Source organism: Alnus glutinosa, chromosome 1, assembly GCF_958979055.1.
Source record: "Alnus glutinosa chromosome 1, dhAlnGlut1.1, whole genome shotgun sequence".
NCBI classification, from domain to species: Eukaryota; Viridiplantae; Streptophyta; class Magnoliopsida; order Fagales; family Betulaceae; genus Alnus; species Alnus glutinosa.
The window spans coordinates 431010-458946 of record NC_084886.1 but is presented as its reverse complement, the minus strand read 5'-3'; the positions used below and the strand labels follow the sequence as shown (position 1 = coordinate 458946).

Sequence of the window (27937 nt, the reverse complement as noted above, 5' to 3'; positions counted from 1 at the left end):
GGCTTTGTTGGAGAGCCAACATTCTTGCTGTCGTTGGTGTTGGATTCTTCTTCTGCAGTATCGAAAATAGCACCCATGAGTGTAGAGAAAAATAAGATCAATGCTTGGATATCTTCGCAATCACAAAGCTGTTCATCGCCGCTTCTTTTATTCGTTTATATGTACACGTCCTTGAGTTTGTCTTCTTTTAGGATTCGTAGTGTGGTATTGACCAATGGGGTTGCGACACGTATACCCCAAGCCAAATAAGCTACCGTCTTTTCCGGGTTTTAGTTGTTTCCTTTTTAGGATTTGGATTGTGATATTAATTGGGGGGATTGCGACACGTGTTAATCCAAGACAAGTAGTTGCGGTCCGTTTCGTCTCCTTTTCTGATTTAATTATGAGGCCGAAATTCATTCGAAGTCGTACGTTGTGGATTCTTGGAGACGGACATGGCGTCGCGAGTGTTATCATGTGTAGCAACCATGGCGGTCATCAGCCCCCCGAAGCTCAGTGGGTGCGATTATTGTAGGACTTCGTACCCTTCACTACTGTCTTCCTCTTCAATAGCAGCAGCTAAGTTTACGGTTCGAATTGGGTCTGTAAAGTGCAAGGCTCTGGGAGAGAGCTCTGATCGGACGGTTTATCAGGGAATTTACAGCCCTTGGACGGTTGATGCCTCCGACGTTCGAGAGGTGCATACACGTTTGTCTTTTTTTAACATTTTCAGTTTTCATTAGCATTTGTATGACTGCATGTCTCTGTGTGCGTGCGCGCTTTTCAATTTATGTTGTTAATCATTCCGGTGAAACATTTTATAGGACATCTGATGTGGGTTTTTTCATTCGTTAGTATCTAAAAGGTTGGTTGCATATATATATATATATATAGAAAACTTGAAATTAAAATTTTGACCGGTGAAAAAACTGATTCAATTTCACTCTGTAGAATAATTATAAGCTTTGTGCTGGGTTTGTACTGCCTTACGAAATCACGTTTAAGGCTGTGTATTTATAACTGAGGTTTGTTACATAAGAGAACAATAAAATACAAATTCAAATATCGAGATATACAGAAGACGTAGACTATTTGTTGCTGTCCTGATTATCTTTATTTGAATCCTTGAGCTTATCTTGTTAAATCATATATTTGAAGAAAGAGATGAAAACAATGAAGAGAGACACAAAATTAAGGTAGTTCTTGGCTACATCTTCTTTTTCATTTGATAGAAACTATACAATAAAATGACCTATTTATAGTTGAATGAGGCCATAAATACAATAATTACATAATTAATATGTAAATTGCGAGAATTAGGAGAGTTACATAATCAATATGTAACATTTGAGAATTATGAGAGTTACAAATGGAATTCAAAACAACTATTGTACATTGTCTTCATATGTCTCAATATATCTTCACCTGAGGATGCGGCAGAGGTGTGTTTTGAACTCTTGATAACAAGATGAGAGTTATCAGGAGATGACTCTCTAACACATTCCCTCTTATAGAAAACTTGGAATTAGATCTTGACCTTTAAAAACTACATAAGCCAAATCCTATTCATGGGATTTGAGGAACCATATTCATGAATCATATGGTAATGAGGTTGAGATACCTGTATCTGTGGTTAAGACCAAGTAAATTAGAATTTTAGGAACCTTAACAAACTGAGGGATTGACGTTGTGTTATGTTTAGAGTTTTGGATATCAAACAATTCTGGAAAATTGCAGAGATGACACCAACTCTGTCTGGTCCAACTGGGTCAGGACTTATCTTATCAAAATCAGGAACATTTGGGAACTAAAAGTTAATGTGAGCCATAAAGTGTGTTATAAGATTGTCTTAATTTATATTCGCCCCAGATGTGTTGTTAATTCGTATAATTTTCTGGAAGTAAACATGAGGTCAGTTGCTCAGAACTACTACAGTGCCGATCTGGAAGTAAATATGAAAATTAAACCACAAGGTCTTGTATCATGCAAATAAAAAATATATTAATAGATATTGAAATGTATAATGGTAGAAATATGGATATTGATACTTATCAAAAAAAAAAAAGAAAAAAAAAGAAATATGGATATTGATATGGGGTGGTAGGGGTTTGTACTTGAGTGTCTCAGTAACACTTTGCTTGCTGTGACAGGTTATTTTATACAGGTCAGGGTTGGTGACTGCTGCTGTGTCATTTGTGGTTGCTGCCTCAGCTGCATTTTTGCCTGATGACTCTATGCTAACTGATATAATTAAGCAAAATATTGATCTTTTTTATACGATTGGGGCTGGTGGGTTGGGTTTGTCATTATTTTTGATTCACATCTATGTTACTGAGATCAAGCGCACGCTTCAAGCACTATGGGCACTCGGTGTTGTTGGATCTTTAGCAACTTACACAAGCCTTGCTCTACCAGCTGGTGAAAACTTGATACAATATGTCATCAATAACCCCTCATCTGTCTGGTTTATTGGTCCTCTCTTTGCAGCACTGACAGGACTTGTCTTCAAAGAAGGTGATATTGCAGTTAATTTGTAATTGTAAGCATCTTTTTTTTTTTTTTTTTCTGATTCATTGTATTGTTTTAAGTTAAATGAGTTATCATACAATACTGCAGCCTGACCTCCCACTCTTTTTGATTATTTGATATGTGAAATTAGTCCGTTATTAAACTCAATTCATATTCAACTGATACTTTATTATAATCCTCCAGATTACAGTGTGAATGTATATTATCGAATTCCACGCGCTTGGAAAATTCAGGTTCCTTTTTGAAATGGTTGAAGCAAAAAAGGAAGAGTTTGAGCCTAGTATTTCCTTCAGTTAATTGGCAAGGGCCTGAGCCATCAATGTAGACTGGTTGACTTTTTGACATAACCCCAGTTTCTTTGTAACACTTTTGAATCACCTTCATGTTTTTCAATCTCAGCAGCAAAATTTATCATTAGTCTCTAGTTTATGTTCTCTGCCATGCCAAAGAGAAAGATGAGAACCAATCCAATTCATTTGCATTGCTTCAATTGGTTGAAATCCTTTTACTTTTGTTCTTTGTGTCAAGTTCAGTGATTAACAACTTAAAAGTATGAAGAAGGATTATGATGGTTAAATTCTGTGTGTTTAGTTGTTTGTTTGTTGAAAAAAAAAATTATGAGGAGGTTTGATTTTTTTTTATTTTTTATTTTTTGTCTTACTTACAACAGATGATCCTTGTCATAATAAACAGGTAGCATATGATCGATATGTAGTCATTTATTCATAAATCAATTTAAAAAATGAAGTTATAATTTTGTTGTTTTGTTCACTCTTTTTTTTTTTTTTGCCAATAAAATAAGGATATTGTTTGTTTAATCATTTTCTGGATTACTGTGAAGTAACACCGGAAACTGTTCAATGATAATTAAACCTCTCTGAGTCTCTCACATATATCTATTTTTTTTTTAACAATGTTAGGATCAAGGGTTTAGTCATGAAATTTCTTATAATAATGTTAGTTCGTATTGCAGTATGCTCTTTTGTTTGTTTTATATTTTTTTTATGGCTTTTGAAGTTATATGTACCATGGAAAAATTCAGCAGCATACCCTAAGTGTTTCAGACATTTTCTCCAAACAGGCCTCTGCTATGGAAAGCTGGAAGCTGGAGTTCTCACATTTATTATACCAACCCTTCTTCTTGGGCACCTGGTATTTCTTCTTGCAGTTATTCAAAGTAATCCTTTTAACTATATGATGAGAGTACATAAACACTTATTTTTTCAAAAAAAAAAAAAAATGAAAAAAAGACCAGTTTTATGCACCCATGGTACCTCATCCATAATTAAATAACTATTGTAACCTCACATATATGTGCAAAAGGAAGTTGGCTTGCTATTTGATAAATACTTCCTATGACTTCCCTTTTTGTAGCACACCATCATGTTTGACTAGTCTGCCTTATTCATTTATTCTTTTTGTGTGAAAATTGGATTGATAAAGGGGATTGTTATGACTCTCTCTCATCTTCCCAGGTCGGCATTGAGATGGTCTAATTTCTGTAGTTCTTAGGTTCCTATATATTTATTCCATGGGTAAGCTTAATTGGTGTTTTGAAAACCTTTCATGTATGACCTTGCCATTTTGTAGAGCCGCCCTTGATTAATGATCAGCGGACTTCCATTCCAAGCTTTTAAATTCTGCTTTGTTTAGACCTTTAATGGGTTATACTTTAAATTCACAGACTGGTTTGATGGATGATGGAGTAAAACTTACTCTGCTAGGTTCATGGATGGCCCTTTTTGTGATATTTGCCGGAAGGAAGTTTACTCAGCCAATTAAGGTAAATTTCAAATGATCTAAATTACCGTTAGTGATTACCTATCTAGTAAGATTTACAATGTTAAACATCAATGTCAGTGTCATATTACTGATACACTCTTGTTTTCAAGGATGACATTGGTGACAAATCTGTTTTCATGTTCAATTCTCTGCCGGAAGATGAGAAGAAAGCCTTGCTTGAGAAACTTGAGCAACAAAAGTACAGTTAGAAACTTAACTAGGAAGAGATGTGAGCTAAAAAAAAAAACACCTTGATTTATACAGGAGGTTGTATGAATTGGACTGAAGAGAGGCTTTTGAGGTACGTAGGTAATGTTATGTAAATTCTCTGGTAGTAGCATGTAATATTCTTTGAGGCCAGCAACACAAACCCGTGCCTGCTTCATATTGGCCACTTAATCATACAGATTATACAACATTCATTACGTTAATCCAAAACGCCTGAAGAATGTGAAAGGCTGTACACAAAATATCTTGCTTGCATGGGACCAACCGAATAAATACCTAATCCCACCAGAGCCAAGATCCAAAAGGTAGAACCTGTAATTGCTTCATTTTTCATTGGTAACTTGTATGATCTTATATTCTGCAAGCAAGAGTTCTTTTTATCTTTTTCTTAAAAAAAAAAAAAAAAAAAAAAATTGGCTGGTGTCCTTTTCTCACTGTTGCAAAAAGTAAATTGAGGGGTTGAACGTCCCACATCAAATTCTAGGACCTAATATTTTGATGTTTGAATGTCAAATTCTAGGGCCACCATTTGGTTCTCTAAGTCTCTGGCCACATCAATTGCTTGTTTGTGAGGTCATGACCTTCAATATTATGACGTTTGAATGTCAATTCCTAGATTATCGAACAAGTTTTGAGAAAACAGGCAAAGTTGACGTATCTAATGCTATGTAAAAAGTATTTCATAGTTCATTTTCGCGTTTAATGTGGAGCACATAGAGAGAGTAAAATGTAAGATGTTTTGAAGATCATGAGAAGTTGTTGGAAGAGCTCCAAAACATCTTGATCAAATTGTTTTGTAGATGGATAAGGACATAATATCACACATTTTTTCTAATTTTACTGAATTTGTAGATTTTTGTTCTTTTAATCATTAATGGGGCTATCTCTTATATACATATTTTGTATTAAGGTTGCGCCCTATGTGCTTATTAATGAAATGCATTGCTAATAAAACAAAATAAAAACGTTGCCTAGAGAACCAAATGGTGGCATTTCACTGTAGCAACACCATTACAGAGTAAAAAGTCTAATAAGATAATACATGAGCATTAAGTTCCTATATAGAATTTCCGACGGCCAGGAAAATGGCTCTAGTTTATAACATTTTGAAGTACAAATGGGGGTTTTCTTTTTCGTCGATCATGTCATGTTATTGAGGCATTGAACTGCAATCATTTCCTTTTCAAAAGAGCAATGGAGTTTGATTGATTTCAAGGAACTATGATACATGGAGTATCCATTGCCCCATCGTCGTTCTTAAATTGCAAAAATGTACAATGACACCAGCTCTGCAACCTGGCAAAAGAGATTTTGACAGCTCATCTTTCCCCAACCAACCAAATTTGAGAGAGAAGAAAGGTACTTTGGGCAAGGTACCATAACTAAATAAAAAAAAGGCATGATATCAAACAATGATTGTCATTCGAACATGAAGCAGAATGGACAGTCAATCAGTTCATTCCACCACTTGCATTTTAGCCCTCTTGCTTCTGGTCTTCACTTCAAGATCCAATGTTGACGAGTTGCCTCCATCTCCATGGTTGTACTGTTTCCGTTTGCAAGTTTGTTGGACTTTGCTCTCTATTGCAGGATCTTCTGGTTCTTTACTGTCAGCCTTTTCAGGTTCAAGAGGATCAACACCATTCTCGACATTAGCAGCATCAGGCTGCTTAGGGGATGTCCTTCCCTTCTTTCCACCGCGCTTTAATGTACATTTGCCACCGCTTGCTTTTTTCAGCTTGTCTGCTTGCCAGATTTCACTTTCAATCTGAGCTGTGTCTTTGGCTTCCTCCAGAATCTCACAATGCACATCGCAAGTTTCTATGTTATCAGCAATTTCATCCAGCTTCTCATGGCTGCCATCTGTTTCTTCGCTCAACTCCTCAACATTTTCCTCCTCTACAATTCTTCCTTGTAGTGATTCTATCAACTCCATGAGCTCTCTGTTAACCTGTGACAGAAACTCAGGTATGATCAATAAGATTCTGCAACTCCTTACAATTTTGACCTAAAATTCCAACAAAAAGAGATGGTCATATAGTGTGAGATGATCACTACCAATGCCTAAACAGTACAACAAAATAGGAAAAGACATCATTTTCATGCAAAAGAAAAAATGATGTCATCTATTAATTGTCTTCCGATAAACAAGTCTTAGAAACAAACAACTTTACTCAATTACTATGAATACAATCAACTCATTATATAAATGCCATGCAGGAAATAGTTCAACTTCTGTGGAAAACTCAAGCGCATACCCAAGTGGGCCAAGCCCCATCCTCCCGGGTAACCAAATGTAGACACTCGACTGAACCAACTATTTATAAAGATCCATCAACCTGCTGTTAAAAATCCAAATGAGTGTATAGATCTGCCTAGCATACCTGGGGATTCTGAAGAAAGTCAGCTATGTCAATTGAACACACAGGACATTTCATGATGCTCTTCTGTGCTCGTAATGTCCGTCTGCCTTCACATGTCCTCTGCCTCATGAAACATTGACCAGCAAAGGCACCCTCTAGACAAGCTTTGCAAAAGTTATGAGCACAAGGAGTAGTAAGTGGGAAAGACATCACCTTCCGACAGATATGGCAGCTAAACTCTGCATAGTCAATTACACAACCACACTTTCTTTGTAAATAGGACATTAAAGTGGGTTAAAATAAGATCATAATGATTGCATCAAAATAAGTGAGGAAAATGCAGCTAGTAAATGTGAATTAGAGAAGAATATAAACCTTTTAGAAGTTTCTTTTTTACGGACATATTTTTCGCTTGCCGTTTCGGTTTCCTTGTTCTCTTCCCATCCTCTGAATCTCCATCATCAACCTGCTTTCTGCTAGGTGGTGGACATTTCTTCCACGTCCAGCAACTTTTTTCATCCTGAGTCAAAATTGAACATTTTAGGACATTTGAAAATCAATAGCTCACCGCTTAGCAAAACACCATAAGATCCCAACAGCAAAGTAAAAGAACAGTAGCTTACATCATAGTCCCAGGATGGAGATCCCTTCCGTTCAGTCATGTCAATTGCATCCTTTAACTCCTTAATGACAGGCAATGGTCTTGGACGGTCCCCATGATCATCGCTGCATTTCATCTCCAAAAATTAAGTTCAATGTACACATGCGCTCACGTACACATACTGTGTGTGTGAGAGAGAGAGAGAGTGGAAATAACAGACCTTGTCCATGGGGCAGGATCATTGTCGCATCTAACAAAAAGATATCTGCATACCTTATATCCCTAATACAATAAACATTCATCAGTAAACAAGTTCAGCAAGAACACAGGCCAAGTGGTTATTTCAATGTATTTTATTTCGACCATGAGTATCTTACTTGGATCCCATTTTTCCGCCAGCATTTCTCAATTCTGTAAATCCCATCATATCGTAACCCTATTTCTGGGGCATAAGAAGAGCGCTTCTCCTTGTTAGACCTGCCCAAAAAAACTAATTAAGAAAAAGATAAATGTTCTAATAGAAGTAGAAGACGTACACCTTCAGGAACAATTTTGTGCAATGTTAAGGAACTGATAATGAAATCGGCAATTCAGTAGTTATGGAAATTCTCATGCAAGTACAATAGTAATATGATTAGCTGACACAACCTTTTGGGCAACTTTTTGCAATGAGTATATGCACCCCCCCCCCCCCCCCCCCCCCAATATCAAACTCATGAACTTTTAAGTTTCAAAGAAAACCAAAATGTAAACAGAAATGAATGGGCTTATTAACTTTGCTAATGTCTAACATTTTGTTGTGTATGCTACCAAAAATCACAGAAGTTGAAAACCAAGAATGTCCTGTGACTTTGATTTGCACACACTCAATGACTACCATAGAATGACATCAAAGGCAATGAGGCATTGTTTTCTATTTTTGATGTTTAATCCAAAAAATGAGGACATTGGGATTGATATGCAAGTACCTTATCACAGAGGTTTTCTACATGTAAGAAATTTTTTTATAAGGCCTTAACAATTACAGGCCCAGGTGCAGTTGGATAGTAACCAAATTATCAAAAACTTCATTAACATGACTCACCTGACCACCCGAACAGGATAACCCTTCCGGCAACTTACTCGTAATGCCTCATTCACCTTTTCAAACTTCTGGTCAAAAGAATGTTCCTTGTTTGTGCGTTTATTGCCACTGAGGTCTCTTCCACCACTGTACAGGGAGGGGGGATCAAGAAAAGATCAATCACAACATGTTTGAGATATGAGCAGGAAACCAGAAACAAAAAATGCACATCCCAACTTTACCATTCAATTTCAATTAATATGACTAAGACTACCATTTCTGTGACCGAAAATACACTGGACAAAATCTTTATCTCATACAACCAGATGATATCTCCACATATATGCAAGAAACTTGTTGAATTGAGGAATTTGTCTTACATTAAGAATAAAAATACAGTGAAAAGCAAGCCAAACAGACAGTAAAGGCAGAACTCAAGTATGAACATCAATAGGGCAGACAAGAATATACCTCCCTGTGTAAAGGAACCACTCGCCATGATCCTCATCGTCTTCATAGCCTCCAGAGAGGACCACTGATTGGGCACCATAACTCGACTGCCCAGCAATCCCTGAAACAGGAGGAAGATGGATACCCCATTGCCTACATTCCAGCCTACCTTCCCAACTCTCCCCCACCAGCACACCCTGATTTCTCTCTGGATCATTTTCTGCAAGGATTGGCCCCAGATGATCAGGGGGAACTGTGACAAAAATCTTTCCACTGCTTGCATTAGCCTTTCCAGCTTTCTTTGCTCGTTCACTGGTAAATGCTTTATCTGGACGGTCTTGATTACGGACAAAATGATAAACCCTTGCTGGGCCTCCTGCAGCATTAGATTTCGTCATCTTTGCCATTCTGATGGCAATGACAAGTGCAGAGTTGATCCGAGGTTGGCTGGCCATCTTGGCTGGAATGGGATTGCGGCAATTTGCACAAGTGCGCTTGCCCTGCCCAATCCATTTCTGGAAGCACTTTAAACAAAAGTTGTGACCGCAAGGAGTCTGAAACAAAGAAAATATGGGATTATGAAGGTGTTCCAAAATCAGAACCATCCATGAAACAGCCTCTTACAACCATGACCCATTTACTCTTTAACCATAACGCGTATAATAACTAATATTTAACCAGTAAAAGCACTAAAGGAAAGAAGTAAATGAAACAATTACAAAAGACAGTGCTCAATTCAAATGGTACATCATAAAGGAATGTAATCTATCTAAAAATCTTGAACCTCGAATGGATTAATTACTAGAATGGCATTTGATGGTTTATAAATCTAAATCAATGTAGGACATTATTATGGAAGAGGCCCAGAAACTGTTAATCACTTCCAAACAGCTAAAAACCCAATTAAACTCTTCCGCGATAGTTTCCTCAGCTCCGAATTTCCTTTTACAAATAGCGACCCACCAAAAAAACGACAGCGTTTCACGTATTTTTTCGTCCTTGTTCACAGTTTTAAACCACCGAAAGTACAGGAAGATTGTCAAAAAAAGATACTCCACAATGCAATGCTATGAAAAACGCAAAGCATTTGCACGGTGTTATTTGATTTATGGTTATTCGGGCAAACAGGACCAGAAATTCAAGAAAAGAACGCAGAGGAAAGCACCCACCGTGACAGGTCTCTCCGGTAACTGCATGCAAAACGAACAGTTAAAACTGCTATCGATAATACCAAGAACGTCATTATTGCCGTCGATCGTCTCCTTCCCCTTCTTGCAATTCGCGTCGTCGTCTCCATCGGACGGTCCCGCGCCTCTACACATCAGCTCTTGCCGTCTCTTTGCCTTCTCCCGATCGGTCAACGACCGGTCCGACTCGATCGCCCGGATCGCAGCGATCAGGTCTCCGGAACCCCCCGATCCTCCGGCGACGACCGGGTCGCCGTCCCTAGGCGGAGGAAGAAGATCGGAAACCTGTGAACAGTCTGGGCATTCCCATTGGAGGGCATCGGCTAGGGTTTCGGGGCGGGAGGAGATGCAGTTGACGTGCCAGGGAGTGGCACATGTATTGCACGTGAGGGTCTCCTCGGGGGAGGGCCTCTTCTTGCACGCCATGCAAATCCCGTCCCCGTCGCATGGGAGCTCGCTGACATGCGCCATGGTGGTTTACGATAAGCGACGGAGCAGACGATGATTTTGACGGTGGGGATCGCCTTTATGTGTGTGGTGGGAGAGTGGGAGGTGAAGATGGTTTTTGAAGGGAATTTGTTTGGTGAATTGGATTTTGAAATTTCAACTTTTCCCTCTTTTTCTTTCACACTACAAATGGAAAAATTTCCTGGCGCGGGAATGGTGTGGATAGCTGCTGACTCACTACTAATGGCTGGCCTGACAACTGCCTGTATAGTAGTGCATCTACAGCAAAGAGCCAAAGAGGTTGTGTTGTGCCTGACATGGAAGGTTACAGCTTATATATATTTTAAAATTCGGATTGAGAGTTATTGCACATTTTATCTAGTCTTTAAAAATAAAAAAATAAAAAAAGATTTTTATCTAATAATGAATGGTCTAGATCATAACAACAAATTATAAAAATAAAAAGCTCTTGCGAGGTCAAACCACTCCTTTGGATTGTTTGACGACTTTTTGGCGAAGCGTTTGGGGGATGGTTCGGTCATTTCAAAATACTCTTTTTCTTTTTCTTTTTCTTTTTCTTTTTCTATTGTTTGTTGTCACAATTTAATTCATTTCAAATAATGAATGGTCCAAATAAAATGTATTGCATCTAATTTGGTACAATATCTTAGGTATTACACGCTTGTTTGGTAATTTTTTTTTTTTGCAAATATAAAGTGGTTCGACTTGTTTGTAAATGCTTTTACTTTGTTTTATCGATCTCTCATTGAGACTCTCAAACTGTCATTTTTTATCTTTTATTCAACCGTCTCTCTTCAAATAATTCTTATCTTTTAATATCAAGATAAATTATCGAGTGATCCCGGCACTTAGGTTATAACATATGTAGAAATAATCAAGGTCTAATCTGTCTAATAAAGTCTGTTAAATTCAATTATATTGTTTGATTGACCGTTTGTCTTGTAAAAGTCATAAATACTTCAATTAGACTTTAAATAACATGAAATTTGCATTGTAAACAACGACAATCCATTATTGTTTGCCACCAAATCCTCGTGTAACACGCATTGTTGTTTTGACCTCTACATCTTAAAATCACAACTCTTCCTTCTAACCATTCTTCTCAGAAAATTGGTACTTCTAACCATTGAGTTGCCATATTAAAATGATACCCATCTTTAGACTACATGCACAAGAATTTCTTTTTGCTTTGGAGAATATTTTTTTGTTTCTTCTTCCCAGTACAAAAATAATAAATAAAAAAATAAAAAAAAAAATAATTTCTCTACGCAATAACTAATCTTCAGATGCACTAATATTTAACTCTTCATACATTATAGCAGCACATACATTTTTACTCTGAGAAGCTTTTTAAACAGCTATTCTGTGTTTGGCAATATCTAGGTAGATGTGTTGCCATGTTTACTGCCCATGTACCAAAACCTCAACAATTAATGATAGCTCAATTAATCCAATTACCTCTGAAGAAGGTAGCATATTAATTTATTAATGCTTCGTTAATCAAACATTATTACCCTTTCAGATTTTAAGTATCCAATTTAAACCTAACCGACAATATCTCCAAATATCTCAACTCTCATTACAATTTTGATAATAATTTTATCAACATACTAAGGTTTATATATATATATCACCTTATTATTGTGGCTATCTGCCAAAATCTCTAACACATATCATTTAATCCTCTGCACTGAAACTGAGCCCAACAAATTGTACTATTTTTAATGTCCTTAAACTCTTTTTTTTTTTTTTTTTTTCTTGTTAAAGTCTACTCAAATCTTAGCTATTGTATCCTACTTATACATCAATTAATCATTAATAATTAAACGTATTCTCAAATATTCAACATGAAGCTCTGTCTCTCAATAATCGTTTTTTGGTACCATAATCATGAAAATTTCTATATTCAAAAATTTATCATCTTTAAAAGTTATCGCTTAAGCTTTTATACCTTAAATGCGCAAATCAATTTGGATTTTCACTAATCGCGGTCCTATAATTCTACATTATCTTTGTCGTAATCCCTTATTGTCCTTGTTGGTTTCGATTAAAGCCTATTGCTCTAGCAATGATCGTCACCTAAGAGGTCACTAGTTCTTACTTAATATCCTTAGCTGATGTCTCGCAATCAACTGAATAGACTAATACCACCTATAACGATCATTCTTTCTTTACGAATCTCTCAAATTGTTATTTTGATCTTTTATTCAACTATATCTCTTCAAATGTTTAATATTCTTCAATGCCAAGATAAATCATAAATCGGTCTCACCACTTAGGTTATAACATATCCAAAAAAGAATCAACATCTATTACATCTAGGGGCGAAGCCGAGCCTTACAACTTTGGGGTGCAGGATTGGAAAAATAAAATAAAATTTGGGGGTCATATCTGATTTTTTTTTTTTTTTCCTTGAGAAAACCTTGTGCCTTGGGAGACACCGGGGCAGCACTCAAGACTCTACGTGGCTCCACCACTGAATACATATAATAAATCCTGTTAATTTAAATTCTACTACTTGCTTGACGGTTTCTCTTGTTAAAATTATAAATAGTTCAATTTAAATCCAAATGACATTAAATTTATATTGAAATCATCATTGTTTAATGGCACACAATTCATCCAAAAAAACCACGACAACCCATAATTGCTTGTTACCTTAAAATCTCCAAATAATACACATTGTTGTTTTGACCTTTGCATCTTAAAATCTTTACTTGGGGCATGTCGCTTACAATTTGGATAGAAGAGAAAGGAGGGAGGAGATATGGGAATGCGGCAAAGAAAAAAAGTTAGTTGTGGCCTATTGTGTTGCATTGGAGGCGTAGAAGTTTACACTTATGTTTGACATTCATAACTTCTCAAAAGGAAGATGTTATGATAGAATCAATAGAATATGAAATAAGTGAATAAATGCTCCGATTTTTGATAATATTTGGATGCTAGAACGTCAAAATGATTATCTAAGAGTTATTTTCAATTATAAACCATTCAAGTTTTAGAGATGCAGCAAAATACACTACTAGGAGAGCAGACAAAGCTTCACCAAAATTGGCTGACTTTGAGAGTTAATTTGAGATACTATTTAAATGATTTGGCATTCATGGACAAAAGCTATAAACAAACTGATTTGTAGTCAATTAATAAAAATCAGTATGACAAAGTGTCATGTGTTCTTAAAGCATATAAAAAGTACTTGCTTTTTTATTAATGCTGTTAAAAAAAATTCGCTTTTAACATATTATGAAACACATGTCAATTTTTTTAGACTAATTTGCATTAATTGATTATAAATCAATTTACAGCTAATTTTTCCTTATTGAGTAGAGCCCTCGTGATGAGCTTTGTTCTTGTAAAACCAGAGAAGATCACAAGCAATAACGACAAAAATTTAGGTTGGAAAAAATATTTAAATTTCTTATTAAAAATGGGGCAAAAGCTGCTGCACAGCGTATTGTATCCGCGTCGGGTGCAGGGTAATATTGCATCAAGAGTGGGATTGCATTATCCCTCTCCACAAACAGTCCCCTTTTAGAATCCACAACGCATTTTATCGTAAAACCCTAGCGATTTTTACCCACACAGCTCGCATGCGATCACTCCTTGCTCTGTTATCCTCATCGGTTTCCTCTGGTCACCATTTATTCTCTCGGCTCCGCACTTGTCGCTCCTCAACACTAGCCCACCACGTCCTCTTCAGCCGCCGCGGTGTTGCAATGAACGCCTCCGAGGAGATTCTCCGCATAGCCCTGGCCGAGAAGCAATCAGCCGTCGAAGCCCAAGGCAATGCAGTGCGGGAAATGAAATCCGCCGGTGCTGCCAAGCCGGATATCGACGCCGCGATCGAAGCTCTGAACGGGTTGAAGCTCGAGAAGGCTTCTATCGAGAGGCAGCTGCAAGCCGCCGTCAGTGGCAGCGAGAGCTCGCTCACCAGGGAAGCGTTCCGTCAAGCGGTGGCGAACACTCTGGAACGGCGTTTGTTCTATATTCCGTCGTTCAAAATCTATCGCGGCGTTGCTGGACTTTACGATTACGGTCCTCCGGGCTGTGCCGTTAAGTCTAACGTCCTCGCTTTCTGGCGCCAGGTAAGCCCAAAGTTCGCTCTCTAGCACATATGAATTACCCTCCAAAATAAACCAAAACGTTACAATTTTTGGTAGGAATTAGATCCAAACAGAACTTAAACAGAAAATCAGCTCGTTCATTTTGTAGTTTTTTCCAGCATTTTGTGCTAGAGGAGAACATGTTGGAAGTGGACTGCCCATGTGTGACACCAGAGATAGTTCTAAAGGCATCTGGTCATGTTGACAAATTCACAGACCTTATGGTTAAGGATGAGAAAACTGGGAGCTGTTACCGTGCAGATCACTTGCTCAAGGACTTTTGCAACGAGAAGCTTCAGAAAGACCTCGGCATAAGTCCAGAGAAGGCAGCGGAGCTGAAACACGTACTTGCGGTATTGGACGATCTCTCGACCGAAGAGCTGGGTGCAAAGATCAAGGAGTATGGCATTACAGCTCCAGACACGAAGAATCCGCTCTCTGATCCTTACCCATTCAACTTAATGTTTCAAACCTCAATAGGCCCATCTGGCTTGAGTCCTGGGTGAGTATTGGATAGGCATATAAGTATGTGTGAGATAGATAATGTCAAAATGCTCTTAAGAGCCCCCCTTCTTCTTCTTTTTTTGGGTGGGGGTAGACTCTTTTGATTGACTTAGCTCATCTCTTGAATTTGTGTGCAGCACTATGCTGGTTGATGGAATTGTCAATTATCTTATTGTTTGCAGATATATGCGTCCTGAAACTGCACAAGGCATCTTTGTTAATTTTAAGGACTTGTACTATTACAATGGGAACAAGCTACCCTTTGCTGCAGCTCAAATTGGTCAGGCTTTCAGAAATGAGGTAAATTTGTGTATGCACGCGCCTTTGTGTGGGTTTATACTAATATTTCTTTATGGAAATGGCTATATTGTGTGGAACTGAGATGTTTTCCAACTCCTGTTGTCTTGCGTCGAGAGAGCTAATCTAAAAGTGCTGTATCATATGGACAGATATCTCCTCGCCAAGGCCTTCTGAGAGTCCGTGAGTTCACACTAGCAGAGATTGAGCACTTTGTTGATCCTGAAAACAAGGCCCACCTGAAATTCTCAGAAGTTGCCAACTTGGAGTTTCTGATGTTCCCAAGAGAAGAACAAATGTCTGGCCATTCTGCAAAGAGAATTCCACTGGGTGAAGCAGTTTCAAGGGTTGGTTTGAAGAATATTTGCTTCTACTTTCTTTCTTTCTTGGTTTGGTTTTGCTTCTCCTTTCTCTGCTTGCTTGATTGCTGTCTTTTTGTGACAATGCTATGGTTAAATGTCTTCTAGGGGATTGTCAACAATGAAACTCTTGGGTACTTCATTGGGAGAGTATATCTGTTCTTAACTTGCCTTGGTATAGACAAAAACCGTTTACGGTTCCGGCAGCATCTTGCCAATGAAATGGCCCACTATGCTGCTGACTGTTGGGATGCTGAGATCGAGTGTTCCTACGGGTGGATTGAATGTGTTGGTATTGCAGATAGGTCTGCGTATGATTTGCGTGCTCACTCGGTAAGAATTTGATTGATATTATTTCAGGATTATTGCAATTAGTCAGAAACTCTAAATGGTTATGATTTTTTTAAAGCTCTAATCACTTTAATGATCACATGGCCTGATTCTTAAAAATGAAATGCATCGTTTAATTTCATTTAGCCGCATTGTTGTTCCAAAAGCTTGCTATTGTGGTCTGAGCCTCCTCCATACTTATCATAATCAGTAAGATAATGCTTTTGTTGTCTTTCTGCTAACAACATATCTGCTACAGTATCAAGACTTAGAAAAAGTGCTACATAAAATAAAATGCCAAGTATATATCTGCATTACTATCTTGAAATAATAATATTACATGCTTATGGAGTATTGTTTAATTGATCCGTGACAGGAAAAAAGTGGTGTCCCTCTTGTGGCTCAGGAAAAATTCCCAGAACCCAGAGAAGTGGAGGTAGTGCTTCTGTTTATTAACCATACTCATCATTGTCATAATTAGTACTATAGAAATGAGTGCATGACTTATCTGACAAGATAACAAGAAGCTGTTTAATCCACCTGCTTGACATTGGCTAACATTAATTGAGTGATGGTGTATGATTTCAGAAACTAGTTATCGATCCAGTGAAAAAAGAGCTGGGCCTTGCATTCAAAGGGAACCAAAGGATGGTGGTTGAAGCTTTGGAGGTAAACAATTTAATAGCCCCTCTTCGGTCCTAAATGCCATGATTGCTAGAAAATGTTCTGCCTGCATTCTTTTGATATATTATTTGCCTTTTTGTGTTAGGCAATGAATGAAAAAGAAGCTTTGGGAATGAAGGACACTTTAGAATCCAAGGGAGAGATAGAGTTTTATGTGTGTACTCTTAAGAAAAACGTAACCATTAAGAAGGACATGGTCACAATTTCAAAAGAGATAAAGAAAGAACACCATAGAGTTTTCACACCATCTGTAATTGAGCCATCCTTTGGCATTGGAAGGATAATCTTTTGCCTCTTTGAACATTCTTTCTACATGAGGCCAAGTAAAGCCGGGGATGAAGAGCTAAATGTGTTCCGTTTTCTGCCTCTTGTAGCACCTATAAAATGCTCGGTTTTCCCACTTGTTAAGGAACAACAGTACGAGGAGGTGGCGAAAGTCATTTCTCAATCATTGACTACAGTTGGAATCTCACATAAGATGGACATTACAGGTATTTCTCATCTTTCCATTGATTTGCTTTGGCTTGACTGGGTCACTGGATAAATGTGTGAAGATGGACATTGCTTTAGGCATGTGGTCTCATCCGCTTGCTTGATCGCATATGTTTATATGTAAGTTGTAATTTATCAGTTCATCCATTTCTGTGATCTATAGTCCCGTCCAATTTTGAGAAGTATTAAACTAGTGACTTATATACTTTAACCAAAGTTTTTAGGTACAATTACCCTGTCGTCTAGAAGTCTTAAGTGATCGAAGCTGTGCATGTATTATATTAATCTAGGCATTCTCTGTGCAAGGCAACATGAGAAGCACTTGGGAGTTAAATTCCATGTGATCTGCGTAGCATTGGTAATCATTTATTTGTTTACTTTAACATTGAATTCCAAAAATGTGTACTAAGTCAGCCTATTAAAACTCATCGTAGGATTTAATAGTTAGGCTTCACTTCCATCTTATATCATTTGGGCGGTGACTCTGGAATGTCTTTACTCTGTTTTGCAATAACTCCAATTACAATAGAAAGGGTGATTGTTTGCCTCAAAAAATTATGAGATGGATAGTGCTGCCCAATGCATGTATGTATGGACTGTACTAATTGTCTGTATGTTCAAATGATGTTTTACAGGGACCTCGATTGGTAAAAAATATGCAAGAACCGACGAACTTGGTGTACCCTTTGCAATCACTGTTGATTCAACATCCTCGGTGACAATCCGGGAGAGGGACAGCAAGGATCAAGTTCGTGTTGATGTGGAAAAGGTAGCATCAATTGTTAAGGAGGTAACCGACGGAAGGAGGATGTGGGCGGATGTGTGGTCTACGTTTCCCCATCATATTCCTCTGGATCTGGGGAATGAGTGAAGTTTGAGTGGGAACAACCATTAAAGTAATGCGATTTTTAAATTATTCAGCCAGACATTTACTCGATACTGACCTCTGGAATATCTTTTTACACTGTGATATGCAATTATAAGATTATGACAAGTATAAGCAGAATGTGGCAGTTTCACGTTTCTCTTAGCAATTTGCTTTGTACGGTCTGGTGGAAAGCAGGCTGTCGTGCAAGTCGGTGCCACCATTCCTTGCTGTGTAACTTGACGGTTGACTGTTATTTAGCATTTTGACTCTTGAGGTGCATTTCCGAAAGAAAAACTGGGTTGCATTCTCGGTTATAGAAGCGTCAATTTGCCGTTTAGATACAACATGTTTCTCAAGAGTTTTTGGCGTAAAAAGTTGCTTTCCAAACTTGATGATGAGCTTCGCTCTGAAATTTTTCGACTTTACCATTTCCAGGTGCGTGAAATTCTCGTTAGGCTGGTCTAAAGTTATTATGACTAATTCTGAAGCAAAAATGGGCAAAAAATAGTCCTATCTAGTTAGCCATTTTAGTTAAAATAAAATTAAAAATGGGTAGTTCTTTTTTTTTGAAGTCAAAATGGATACATTTCCTACGTAAAATTTACGTAGGAAATGTAAAAAAGTAACTAAATCAGAAAAAGGCAAATATTTTAACCGTCAACTAAAATTTGCTGAGCGTAATTTTAGCTAAACGGGGCTGCCTTGGCGGCACAACTGTTAAACGACGTCGGTTTCTCGGCAACACTATTCTGACCCCTTCTTTAGGTTCTTCTTCCCCTTGAATAAATTTAGCATCTAAATTTTACAGACAGAACCCATTTCTCTCTCTCTCTCTCTCTCTTGCACTCTGGTCGGTGAAATCCCAAATAGCAGTAAAAAGGAGAAGAAGATGCTCAGAGTGGCGGGGAGGAGGCTCTCATCTCTGGCGTGGAGGTCGTCGCATACAACCCCAGCCTTCGTCTCTTGCGGCCAGCATCCCTTTATAAACGACACCGACTCAGACTCATCCTCCGATGGCTCTTCCAGATCAATCATCTCCAACCCTCATTTCTCCTTCTATTCCCGCTTTCCGCATCTCATCCGAGGTCAGCCCCTCAGATTTAGGGCTTTCTTTCTTTCCATCGCTCTTATATATATATATATATATATATATATGCTGTGAATTAGGTTTTTGTTTCTTTGACCACTTTTTGCTTGCCGAGGAAACGTAGAAAGTAAGAAAACGATAAGAATGACGATGTTGACAAATTTAAGATTTTTCAGATTTTCTACATTTCGATTTATTTGGTACATGTGGAAGCAAGGGTCTTCTTGATGTGGCGAAGTTGGGCTGAGCTATTCATTTCGAAAAACCAGAATTGTTAGGAACCATGAACTTCCATTCTTATGTACTATTATTTGCTTTTGTTTTTTTCATTTGTTCATTCCATGTATTGAAGTGTGTGTTAGATGCTAACGTGTAATAGAGTTTTTGATGATTGAATGCTGTTCGAAAGTATGTTTAATTTTTTTCCTTTTGCATTCACATTTCTCATTCGATAGAGGTCATTCCACCAGTACAAATTTAAGAATCTGATAATCAGTTTATAGTCAAATCTTGAGTTTGGGTTTTTACTATTTCTATTAGATATGCGGGAATTGCATCCTGTAAAGAAACTTCGATAACGAATGGGCTTGGGATGGTTGGCAATTGTTGTAATGTATGGGGGTCAATGTCATTATGTCAGTTTAAGATATGTGTCTGTGCCTCAAATTAATATTGTTCTGGATTTGAGATCAGCTTTCGCTCATTTGTCTGAGGTCTATGGTAAATTTTGAACCATGTTGTTTTGATTAAACCACATGTGCACAAATATACTCTAGATGTTGTGTTAGTATATCCTAAAGAGATCTGTATTGTTATTCAGCAGTTAATTTAAAAACAACCTCTTGGGATAATCCTAGAGATGTTTACATTTCTTATGGTACTATTTTGGCAAGGACCAATTTCTTGTGCTAATAATTAATCATGTGCACATTTGAATTTCCTTCATCCCCCCTTCTTTTTTTCCTTGTGATGTTTATTTTTTAATGGGAGCTCTTTAGGATAGTGAGATTATGGTGAATTGGTGATGGTTTATCACCATTTTGGCACTCAAAAATATTCTATGAGATTCAATAGCATCTGGCAGTTTTTCCTAAATTTGGTTTATTGTTCCAGAGTTTTCTACGGAAGCCCTCACCCCAGGACATGATGTGGGCATGATCTCAGAACCCCCAGCTACTGTGGAAGCTGTCAAGAACCCTACTTCAAAAATTCTATATGATGAGCACAACCATGAACGCTATCCACCTGGTGACCCCAGCAAGCGTGCATTTGCCTATTTTGTATTGACGGGTGGCAGGTTCGTGTATGCTTCCTTGATCCGGCTGCTAATCCTCAAGTTTGTGCTGAGCATGTCTGCGAGCAAAGATGTCCTTGCCCTTGCTTCCCTTGAGGTTGATATCTCAAACATTGAGCCTGGGTCTACTGTTACCGTGAAGTGGCGTGGGAAGCCAGTTTTCATTAGGCATCGAACTGAAGAGGACATCAAATTGGCTAATAGTGTAGATATTGCGACTCTTCGTGACCCACAACCGGACTTGGAGAGGGTTAAGAATCCAGAATGGCTTGTTGTTGTTGGGGTCTGTACTCATTTGGGTTGCATTCCCTTGCCAAATGCTGGTGACTATGGTGGTTGGTTTTGCCCATGCCACGGATCTCATTATGATATTTCTGGCAGGATTCGCAAGGGGCCTGCACCATACAATTTGGAGGTACCTTCTTACACCTTCTTGACTGAGAACAAGTTACTGGTGGGGTCAGGGTGAGAATTGATGAGGGAGTTTTTTTTTTGGAGCAGTATTGTCACTGCAAGATCTCATAAAGATGGTTTCCTTTACTCTTGAAAAGTCTGATGACTTAACTGAAACGAAATTAGTTTTTTTTTCTTTTTCTTTCTCTGTTCAGTTATGCTTTATAAAATAGACACTGTAGCTGCAGCCAGTTCGGGACAAGGTCCCAGCGTTCTGAATAATACAGGTGGACTTCTGTTGGAATTTTTTTGGTTGTTTTCATTATCGAAACGTGTGCATGCTGATGTTGAAGCATATCAAGGTAAAGATTTCCTCTGTTAGATGATTTGTTGTAGTTGTACATCAAAATTTGTCTAATAACGCCAGGAAGACACTAGTTCTCTTTTTTGGACTTGTGCTGATGCTGCAAGCCTAGGGGTTCTGGAATCCACCAGGAAATATAGAGAAATTCTCTTGAAGTATATTATACACGCATTTTTGGATTCCCCTGTTCCCATCGGTGCAACCCAAAATGATGGTGGCTCTTGACCGGCCTCCATATTATATAAAACGGGGCATGCTTAATGTGTAATTTTATTTGAACGAGTTTGTCATGCTATGATGGGAAGACCTGTCAAGGCTGTCATGACCCATATTTAATCAAATCCTAAATTGGGTGACAGCTTTCTATTTTTAGAACTTGTGTTCATGACGACAATTTTGCGGCAGCATTTCACATTCTACTTCCACCTAGGTTCATTGAGGGATTTATTTAACCAGAAGAGGCAATTTCAATATCCAGGATACATGCTTTTTTGTATGCGTGGAGAATCGATTGTGCTTCTAAATAGAAATGCTTGTCTCACTGTCTGTATGTGTGTGTGTGAGAGAGAGAGAGAGAGAGAGAGAGAGAGAGAGGGAGAGAGAGAGATCCTTCTTTTTATTACAGTCGCAGAGAACAAGCGAACGGTGTACATGTATAATCTCAACTATTAGTGTGATGGGGGAGTAGAAATTTTGCAAAAAAAGTGCAGATTTGCCTTGTCTATGTTATATTTAATAATCCAGCTAAGCCTAAAAATAGTGGAGAAGAATGGGAAACTCCACATGCCAAAGGAAGAGAAATAAATTAGGCGCCTTGGATGGGGACCAATGGTAGTTGGCCTCCATAGGTATCTGGCAGCTGGCTCTCCTCAATGTCACTCAACAAAGTGGATCTCAGCTTTTTGTTCTCAACGAAAATGATCTGCAAATACATTGTAGACATAAATAAAGTTAGATTAGTTGAAGAACTACACTCCAAAACTTAACCTGATATGTATCAAATGCTAGTGTTCTTTCTCTTCTGTGCATTTTGGATAACCCGTGCTCTTATACACTTCAAATTTTTCATAAAACTTTTTCGATAACATGAAGTGATGCTAAAACTCTTGATACTTTGAACTCATCATTCAACTTAACCGTTCAAAATGATAATTTTCTTCTCTTAGAATCATAATTTTTTGTTTCGATATCACTTGACTGATGCAAAGATTAATTGTGAAAAATTCGTTTTAGATCCCAAGTGATAACAAATAGTCTCAATTTGCAAATTTAGCAAATATTAAATCAAGCACCACAATTATCAATACCAAAATCAAAGCAACCATTAAAGAAAATTCACACAGATTTTAGTAAAAAAGTAAAAACCTTTTGATGAGCTCTTCAAAAAGAAAAACTACCAACCAACCCCAAAGATATCCTATAGAAGACTTGTGTTGATGTTACTTACAAAACCTTAGTAACTCTCAAAACTCCATTTGTAACCCAACAAACGACTCGCTCACCTCCTACCACAATGGCTTTAAAACCTTAGGCCTTCTTCTACATGGATCACCTTCACAAACGAATCTCTTCCGCTTCAAACCAAAACTCTAATGGATGTAGGTTTTTCTGTGGTTTGAATGAGAATGATGAAACAAAGAAGAATGTTTGAAACAATTTAGGCTCAAGAACAATGATAAACTTATGCAATATCAATGAAACATTGCCTCTCAAGATCTGTGAAAGTCGTGACTTACGAGGCTTATATAAACATTGAGAAAACTGACGTTCAATGTTCAAGTCGGTTAAGATATAACATAGACCGAGGTTGTCGCGTTCGAATAGGAGTAAACCTGTTTGAACGGCAACTAGGGTTTCACAACTTATCGCATGCGGCATTCGAACGGGTTTGAACATCATTATGATCGAGTGTCTCAAAACTGCCTTAATGTTCATTGCGTTCAAACTGGATTCAAACGTGATTGTGATCGGAGCTTTCAGTGACCCTTTGTGAGACAACGTAATTCAGCCTGCGTTCAAACCTAGTGTGATCAAGCCTTTTGGGAACTTTAAATTTTGAAGCCTTGAAGTCTTCCATTCGAACGGCCTACGATCATGACTGCAATTGGAGTATTCTGGAACTTGATTCTTGAAGTGCCTTAATGATCTCATTTTCGAAAGGTCTTGCGATCGAGGTATTCTGCCTTGTATTGTTGAATTGTGTAAAATTGCCTCGACTGAATGCCATTTGATCAAAGTTGCGAATGGGCTCTATTCTTCACTTTGAACCAAATTCTAAGCAACTGACTTAAGACCTAAACGTAGACTTACAATACAATGAGTTTTGACACTGAATTTGCCAACATAAAACCTAACAAAATGCATCAAGCAGTCATGGCGTAAATATTTCAAATTCCAACATAGTTGTTTCTTTGTCGAGGGTTAATTTACATGCATGAACATGTATTTCTTAAAATAAAAGACTTCTCATACTTTACCTTCTTTTTAGTTTTGCTGTCAATGAATGGGTAAACCATCTTCCACGCAGTCATGAATATGTAAGGCACATGGACTATAAGTAACTTGCCTAGCCTCTCTGGGTAGCAATCCTGTCATTAAAAAAAATAAAAATAAAATTACCGATAAAAAGCTTTTCTTGTGTAATTTTACTTTTTTACACTAGTGTACTACAGTTCTTATTTTTTTTTTTTTTTTGTTAATATTGCCTAAATACTTGGTTTATCATGCAAAGCTGGAAGCAAAGTCCCATCCATAGAATAATGAAGTCATGGACTCAAATTGCATTTCTTCATCTAGTTGAGTAAGAACAACAAAATGGCACCTTAGATATGAAAGGGTTAAACCTGCAAGATCGAGAGAGCTGCTAGGTATCCTCGAACGTCACTGCTAGAGTATCCCCATCCTTTAAGATCTCCAATGCACAGAAACTTTTCCTGTCCTCTTGGCATTCTGAAAGATCAAGGCGACATGGGCATGCTAAGTCACATTCCATTAAAAATTAATGTCTAAAAAATAGAATGACTCTGTGTATTCGTCATATATAAGACATAAAACATAACTCTAGGATCTGCTTGGTTTAAAACACATAACAGCTGGAAAATGGGGTATAGAACTCACATCACCATCTTGCTCAAACCACAAGTACTCTTTGTAAATGATCATTTATACCATCTTCCAAATTTAGGGAAGCTGCTTAGTTTATTTTTATTTCCTAAAGTTCAAATTTTAGGAAGGCTGCTTTCTAGGAGATAGTTGGGTTGTCTGTTTACTTCTTATCCATATTATCTGATGATATAGCCTCAAATAACATAGATCAATTTCACAGATACATAAGGATTCTTGAAAGATAATGATACCCCCTCTCCATGGATACCTTCCACCAATAACTTGAGAACAGACATTTGATTTCTTAATAGAGATGGAAGAACAAGTCACCTGGAACATATTTTGTCTAGACTATAGACTACAAAACCTGCAAAATGTAAAGCCATGTGAGTTTAACAAATCACCAGGTCCTATTTGCAGCTGAGAGATTGCGAGAAGATAAGCTAAATACAGTTTTTGCAATGGTTTGTCATATCCCAGTTGCTGGATGATAAAAAACTATGAAATATGATTTCAAAGTCATGACATACGCTTGAACTCCTCTAGATTGTTCTGCTTATGCCTGCCACCAAAGCAAACCACTATTGGGCGTCCCTTCTTATCCACGCCTTGCATAAACAACTTGTTATGGGCTAGTTCATTTGAAATCTCTGATGTGGATATGGAGCCATTAGGAACAAATGTCCGCCTCCAGCTCAGGTACTTCAGGAATAGGTTAGAAGCCTTCTCGATATCCAGATCACGAGCCCGCAGAAATCTGCGGATCATCAAATCGTCCTCTTCCTGCAAAACAAAGACAAACCCAATACATATATAATCCTGCAATATGAATTCCCTACAAATACATCCATAACACAAACTTGTAACATGCCTAATGAGCTTCTAAATACAAACTAATTCTACTTACGAACACCAGAGGATATCAAATCTAACTAAAATATCGCATCTGCCTATTAGTTTTCCTTGAGCTGACATTCATAAATACAGAAACTACGGTTAAAATTTCCAATGATGGTTTTATGTTTTGTAGTTAATGCAGTCCATCTAATTAACATTCAATTGTTAAATCTCAATGTGAAACAAGTTTCTGGCCAGAGGACAAAAACAACATCAAACTCTTTGGATTCGAAAGTAATTGATCTTAGTTTCACTTCAGGTGTAGCCCTACCTAAACTCATTTCAAAAGTAAGAAGCCTTTCTGATTTTGAGACATGGGATCAAAGGATGAATCGAATTTTGTGCCTTATTTAGCATAAAATCCACCGATTAAAACACGCGAACCTCTTCAGTGATATAGCATAATACTCTTGAGTCTTGATTTCTTCATTTTTCATCATAATTGATACAACCCCATTAAACCCATAAATTATTTAGCTACAAAACAAGAAGGATAATAATAATTTAACCAACAAACAAGCCGATGGTGAAGAAAACGAGAAGGGGCCGGAGAAAACCCAAAAAAAAAAAAAGAGACGTAAGATTGAGAAAAAAAGGAAGGAACCTTGGCAGAGGGGTCTTCTACTTCGACGAGAGCTCTCATGATACTCACTTTGCTTTGCTCGATCTCATTGCTTTCCATTGAGAAACTATCTTCTGCCTCATTTGCTCCCACACCGTCTTTCCACTCCTCCTCCATTCTCTAAGATTACCTATACCAAACACTCTCACAACCAACACAAACAGCTCTCTCTCTCTCTCTCTCTCTCTCTGATTTATGTCCTGATTAGAGTTAGAGAGAGAGACGACGAATGTTAAAGCGAGAGACGCGTGGGACTTAAATGCATGGCAGTTGAGCTCAATTGAGAGCTGCCGTTACTTAGAGAGAGGGGCAGGGGCAGGAGCAGGGGCAGGGGCAGGGGCAGGAAATATCAAGTCCAGTATTGAGTCGATTGACCCTGACATTTCTATGGACTGTATATGGTGGTGGTTGGCGGAAGGGTCGCTTTTGGCTCCTCTACCCCTACACCCATTCTCATTGGAGTTGGGTCAACAAGCCATTGAGGTTGCGTCAAGTCATCCACCTAGCATAGTAGCCTCTCTTAGAGGACTTCTTTTCTTTTCTTTTCTTTTTTCTTTTTTAAAGTAGAAAGAAAAAATAACAAATTAAGGAACTATACAAGTGGAGGAAGAAGCATTTTCAAAACACGAAGGAGAAAAGGTTCAGACAAGAAAGAAAGAGCGAGAATGCAGCCAGAATGACGTCTGATTGACTGATTGTTGCTCAAATTATCACATGATGGATACATAAGTTTGTACTTCGATTGACATTACTAACCAACCAGCTAGATATAGAAGGAATAATGGATAGAACTTTAGAGATGATAAGAGCAATATGTCAGTATTGTGTCTGTTTTGATTTTTGAAGAGCCAAACTTATAGTCAGAGAATCACTTTCTAAGATAAAAGAAGAGAGCCGTAAAGATAGAGCCAGACGAACAGCCAAAAATGCCGCAGAAGCTTCCCCATATACAGCTGTGCAACGAGCACTGATAAAAGAAGAGTACTGTGTAATAGAACCAGAAGAATCCCTACAGACAGCAGTAACATGTACACATTTATATTTAGTGTGAGACTTCAATGAAAAATTTTAATATAACGTCCTCTGACTTTATATGAACTTATTTGCTGAAGAAATAAGGAAAATAGACATGAAAAATGAGATGAATACTCTTGATTGTGTTTGGTTTATATAGATTTTATTCAATAAAAATAAAATAAAATTGAGATGAATTGGATAAATAGGAGGCCATTAACTTTGTCAAAGAAATCGGCTTGACATTTGCTAATCCATGTTTTTTTCTTTTACTTTCTCAAACCCTTCTTTTAAACATCCGCAGCTGACGTTATTAAAATGCCTTTTGTAATGGCAATCATCAAATGTGTTGTTCATTCCTTCATGGTTAAGTTTTTCTCTGTTATTCTTGTTCAAAGGTATCTATCTCATTGGTATTGTTTGTGCAAGTCAAAGGATAAGGAAGTAATGGAGTCCTATGATGTCTAATCTTTCACGTGAATAGCGTAGTCTTAGAAATTACAATTACTCTCAAAAAAGAAAAGAAAAATTGTAAAATCAGTTAATGTGATTTACCTAATTTATAATTAGTTTCTTGTGGTATTAAAATGAATTTAGAAGTCCTTGGAGCATGCTAAAAAACAAATCATTTCCTGTAGTCAAATTTCGTAAAAAACTTAACCGATTCATTTGGTGTGTCATGTTAGCACCAATAAAATGATAATAGTGTCACTCTTAATAAAAAAAATTATAAATATAAAATATATAAAACTAAAAAAATTAAAGAAATAAAAAACTTAAAGAATTTTTTTTTTTGGTTCCCCTTTCATTTTTTTTCTTTTTTAAATAATTCTTTAAGTTTTTTATTTTTAAAATTTTTTAGTTATATATATTT

At 37.5% G+C, this 27937-nt stretch overlaps 5 protein-coding genes across 6 annotated transcripts; 3 read left to right on the top strand and 2 right to left on the bottom strand.

Moving 5' to 3' along the window:
* Positions 1 to 376: 376 nt before the first annotated feature.
* LOC133863731 (uncharacterized) lies at positions 377 to 4760 on the top strand. Of its 2 annotated transcripts, none has more exons than XM_062299813.1 (5): positions 377 to 677; positions 2130 to 2493; positions 3590 to 3660; positions 4233 to 4291; positions 4401 to 4568. In XM_062299813.1, the coding sequence occupies exons 1-4, from the start codon at positions 435 to 437 to the stop codon at positions 4254 to 4256; spliced, it is 702 nt and encodes a 233-aa protein (XP_062155797.1). In that variant the 5' UTR covers positions 377 to 434; the 3' UTR covers positions 4257 to 4291; positions 4401 to 4568. The 2 variants fall into 2 exon arrangements, with proteins under 2 accessions (XP_062155797.1, XP_062155788.1); XM_062299804.1 differs by having other exon boundaries at positions 379 to 677; positions 4193 to 4291; positions 4401 to 4760.
* Positions 4761 to 5679: 919 nt separating this feature from the next.
* On the bottom strand, positions 5680 to 10944 carry LOC133863725 (E3 ubiquitin-protein ligase ORTHRUS 2-like). The gene is made up of 9 exons (XM_062299791.1): positions 10165 to 10944; positions 9017 to 9549; positions 8567 to 8692; positions 7860 to 7959; positions 7703 to 7764; positions 7505 to 7607; positions 7257 to 7401; positions 6903 to 7120; positions 5680 to 6469 (listed from the first exon to the last, which is right to left on the bottom strand). The coding sequence occupies exons 1-9, from the start codon at positions 10651 to 10653 to the stop codon at positions 5975 to 5977; spliced, it is 2271 nt and encodes a 756-aa protein (XP_062155775.1). The 5' UTR covers positions 10654 to 10944; the 3' UTR covers positions 5680 to 5974.
* Positions 10945 to 14160: 3216 nt separating this feature from the next.
* Positions 14161 to 18442, top strand: LOC133863717 (glycine--tRNA ligase, mitochondrial 1-like). The gene is made up of 9 exons (XM_062299779.1): positions 14161 to 14735; positions 14873 to 15255; positions 15440 to 15557; positions 15707 to 15901; positions 16022 to 16246; positions 16620 to 16679; positions 16832 to 16912; positions 17013 to 17418; positions 18055 to 18442. The coding sequence occupies exons 1-9, from the start codon at positions 14241 to 14243 to the stop codon at positions 18288 to 18290; spliced, it is 2199 nt and encodes a 732-aa protein (XP_062155763.1). The 5' UTR covers positions 14161 to 14240; the 3' UTR covers positions 18291 to 18442.
* Positions 18443 to 19068: 626 nt separating this feature from the next.
* Positions 19069 to 21365, top strand: LOC133863701 (cytochrome b-c1 complex subunit Rieske-4, mitochondrial-like). The gene is made up of 2 exons (XM_062299756.1): positions 19069 to 19372; positions 20488 to 21365. The coding sequence occupies exons 1-2, from the start codon at positions 19177 to 19179 to the stop codon at positions 21135 to 21137; spliced, it is 846 nt and encodes a 281-aa protein (XP_062155740.1). The 5' UTR covers positions 19069 to 19176; the 3' UTR covers positions 21138 to 21365.
* A 655-nt stretch (positions 21366 to 22020) lies between these two features.
* LOC133863709 (uncharacterized) lies at positions 22021 to 26483 on the bottom strand. Its single transcript, XM_062299767.1, has 6 exons — positions 26032 to 26483; positions 25061 to 25313; positions 24861 to 24897; positions 24269 to 24374; positions 23903 to 24013; positions 22021 to 22347 (listed from the first exon to the last, which is right to left on the bottom strand). Exons 1-6 carry the CDS (start codon positions 26164 to 26166, stop codon positions 22231 to 22233), a joined length of 759 nt encoding a protein of 252 aa, XP_062155751.1. The 5' UTR covers positions 26167 to 26483; the 3' UTR covers positions 22021 to 22230.
* Positions 26484 to 27937: the final 1454 nt, after the last annotated feature.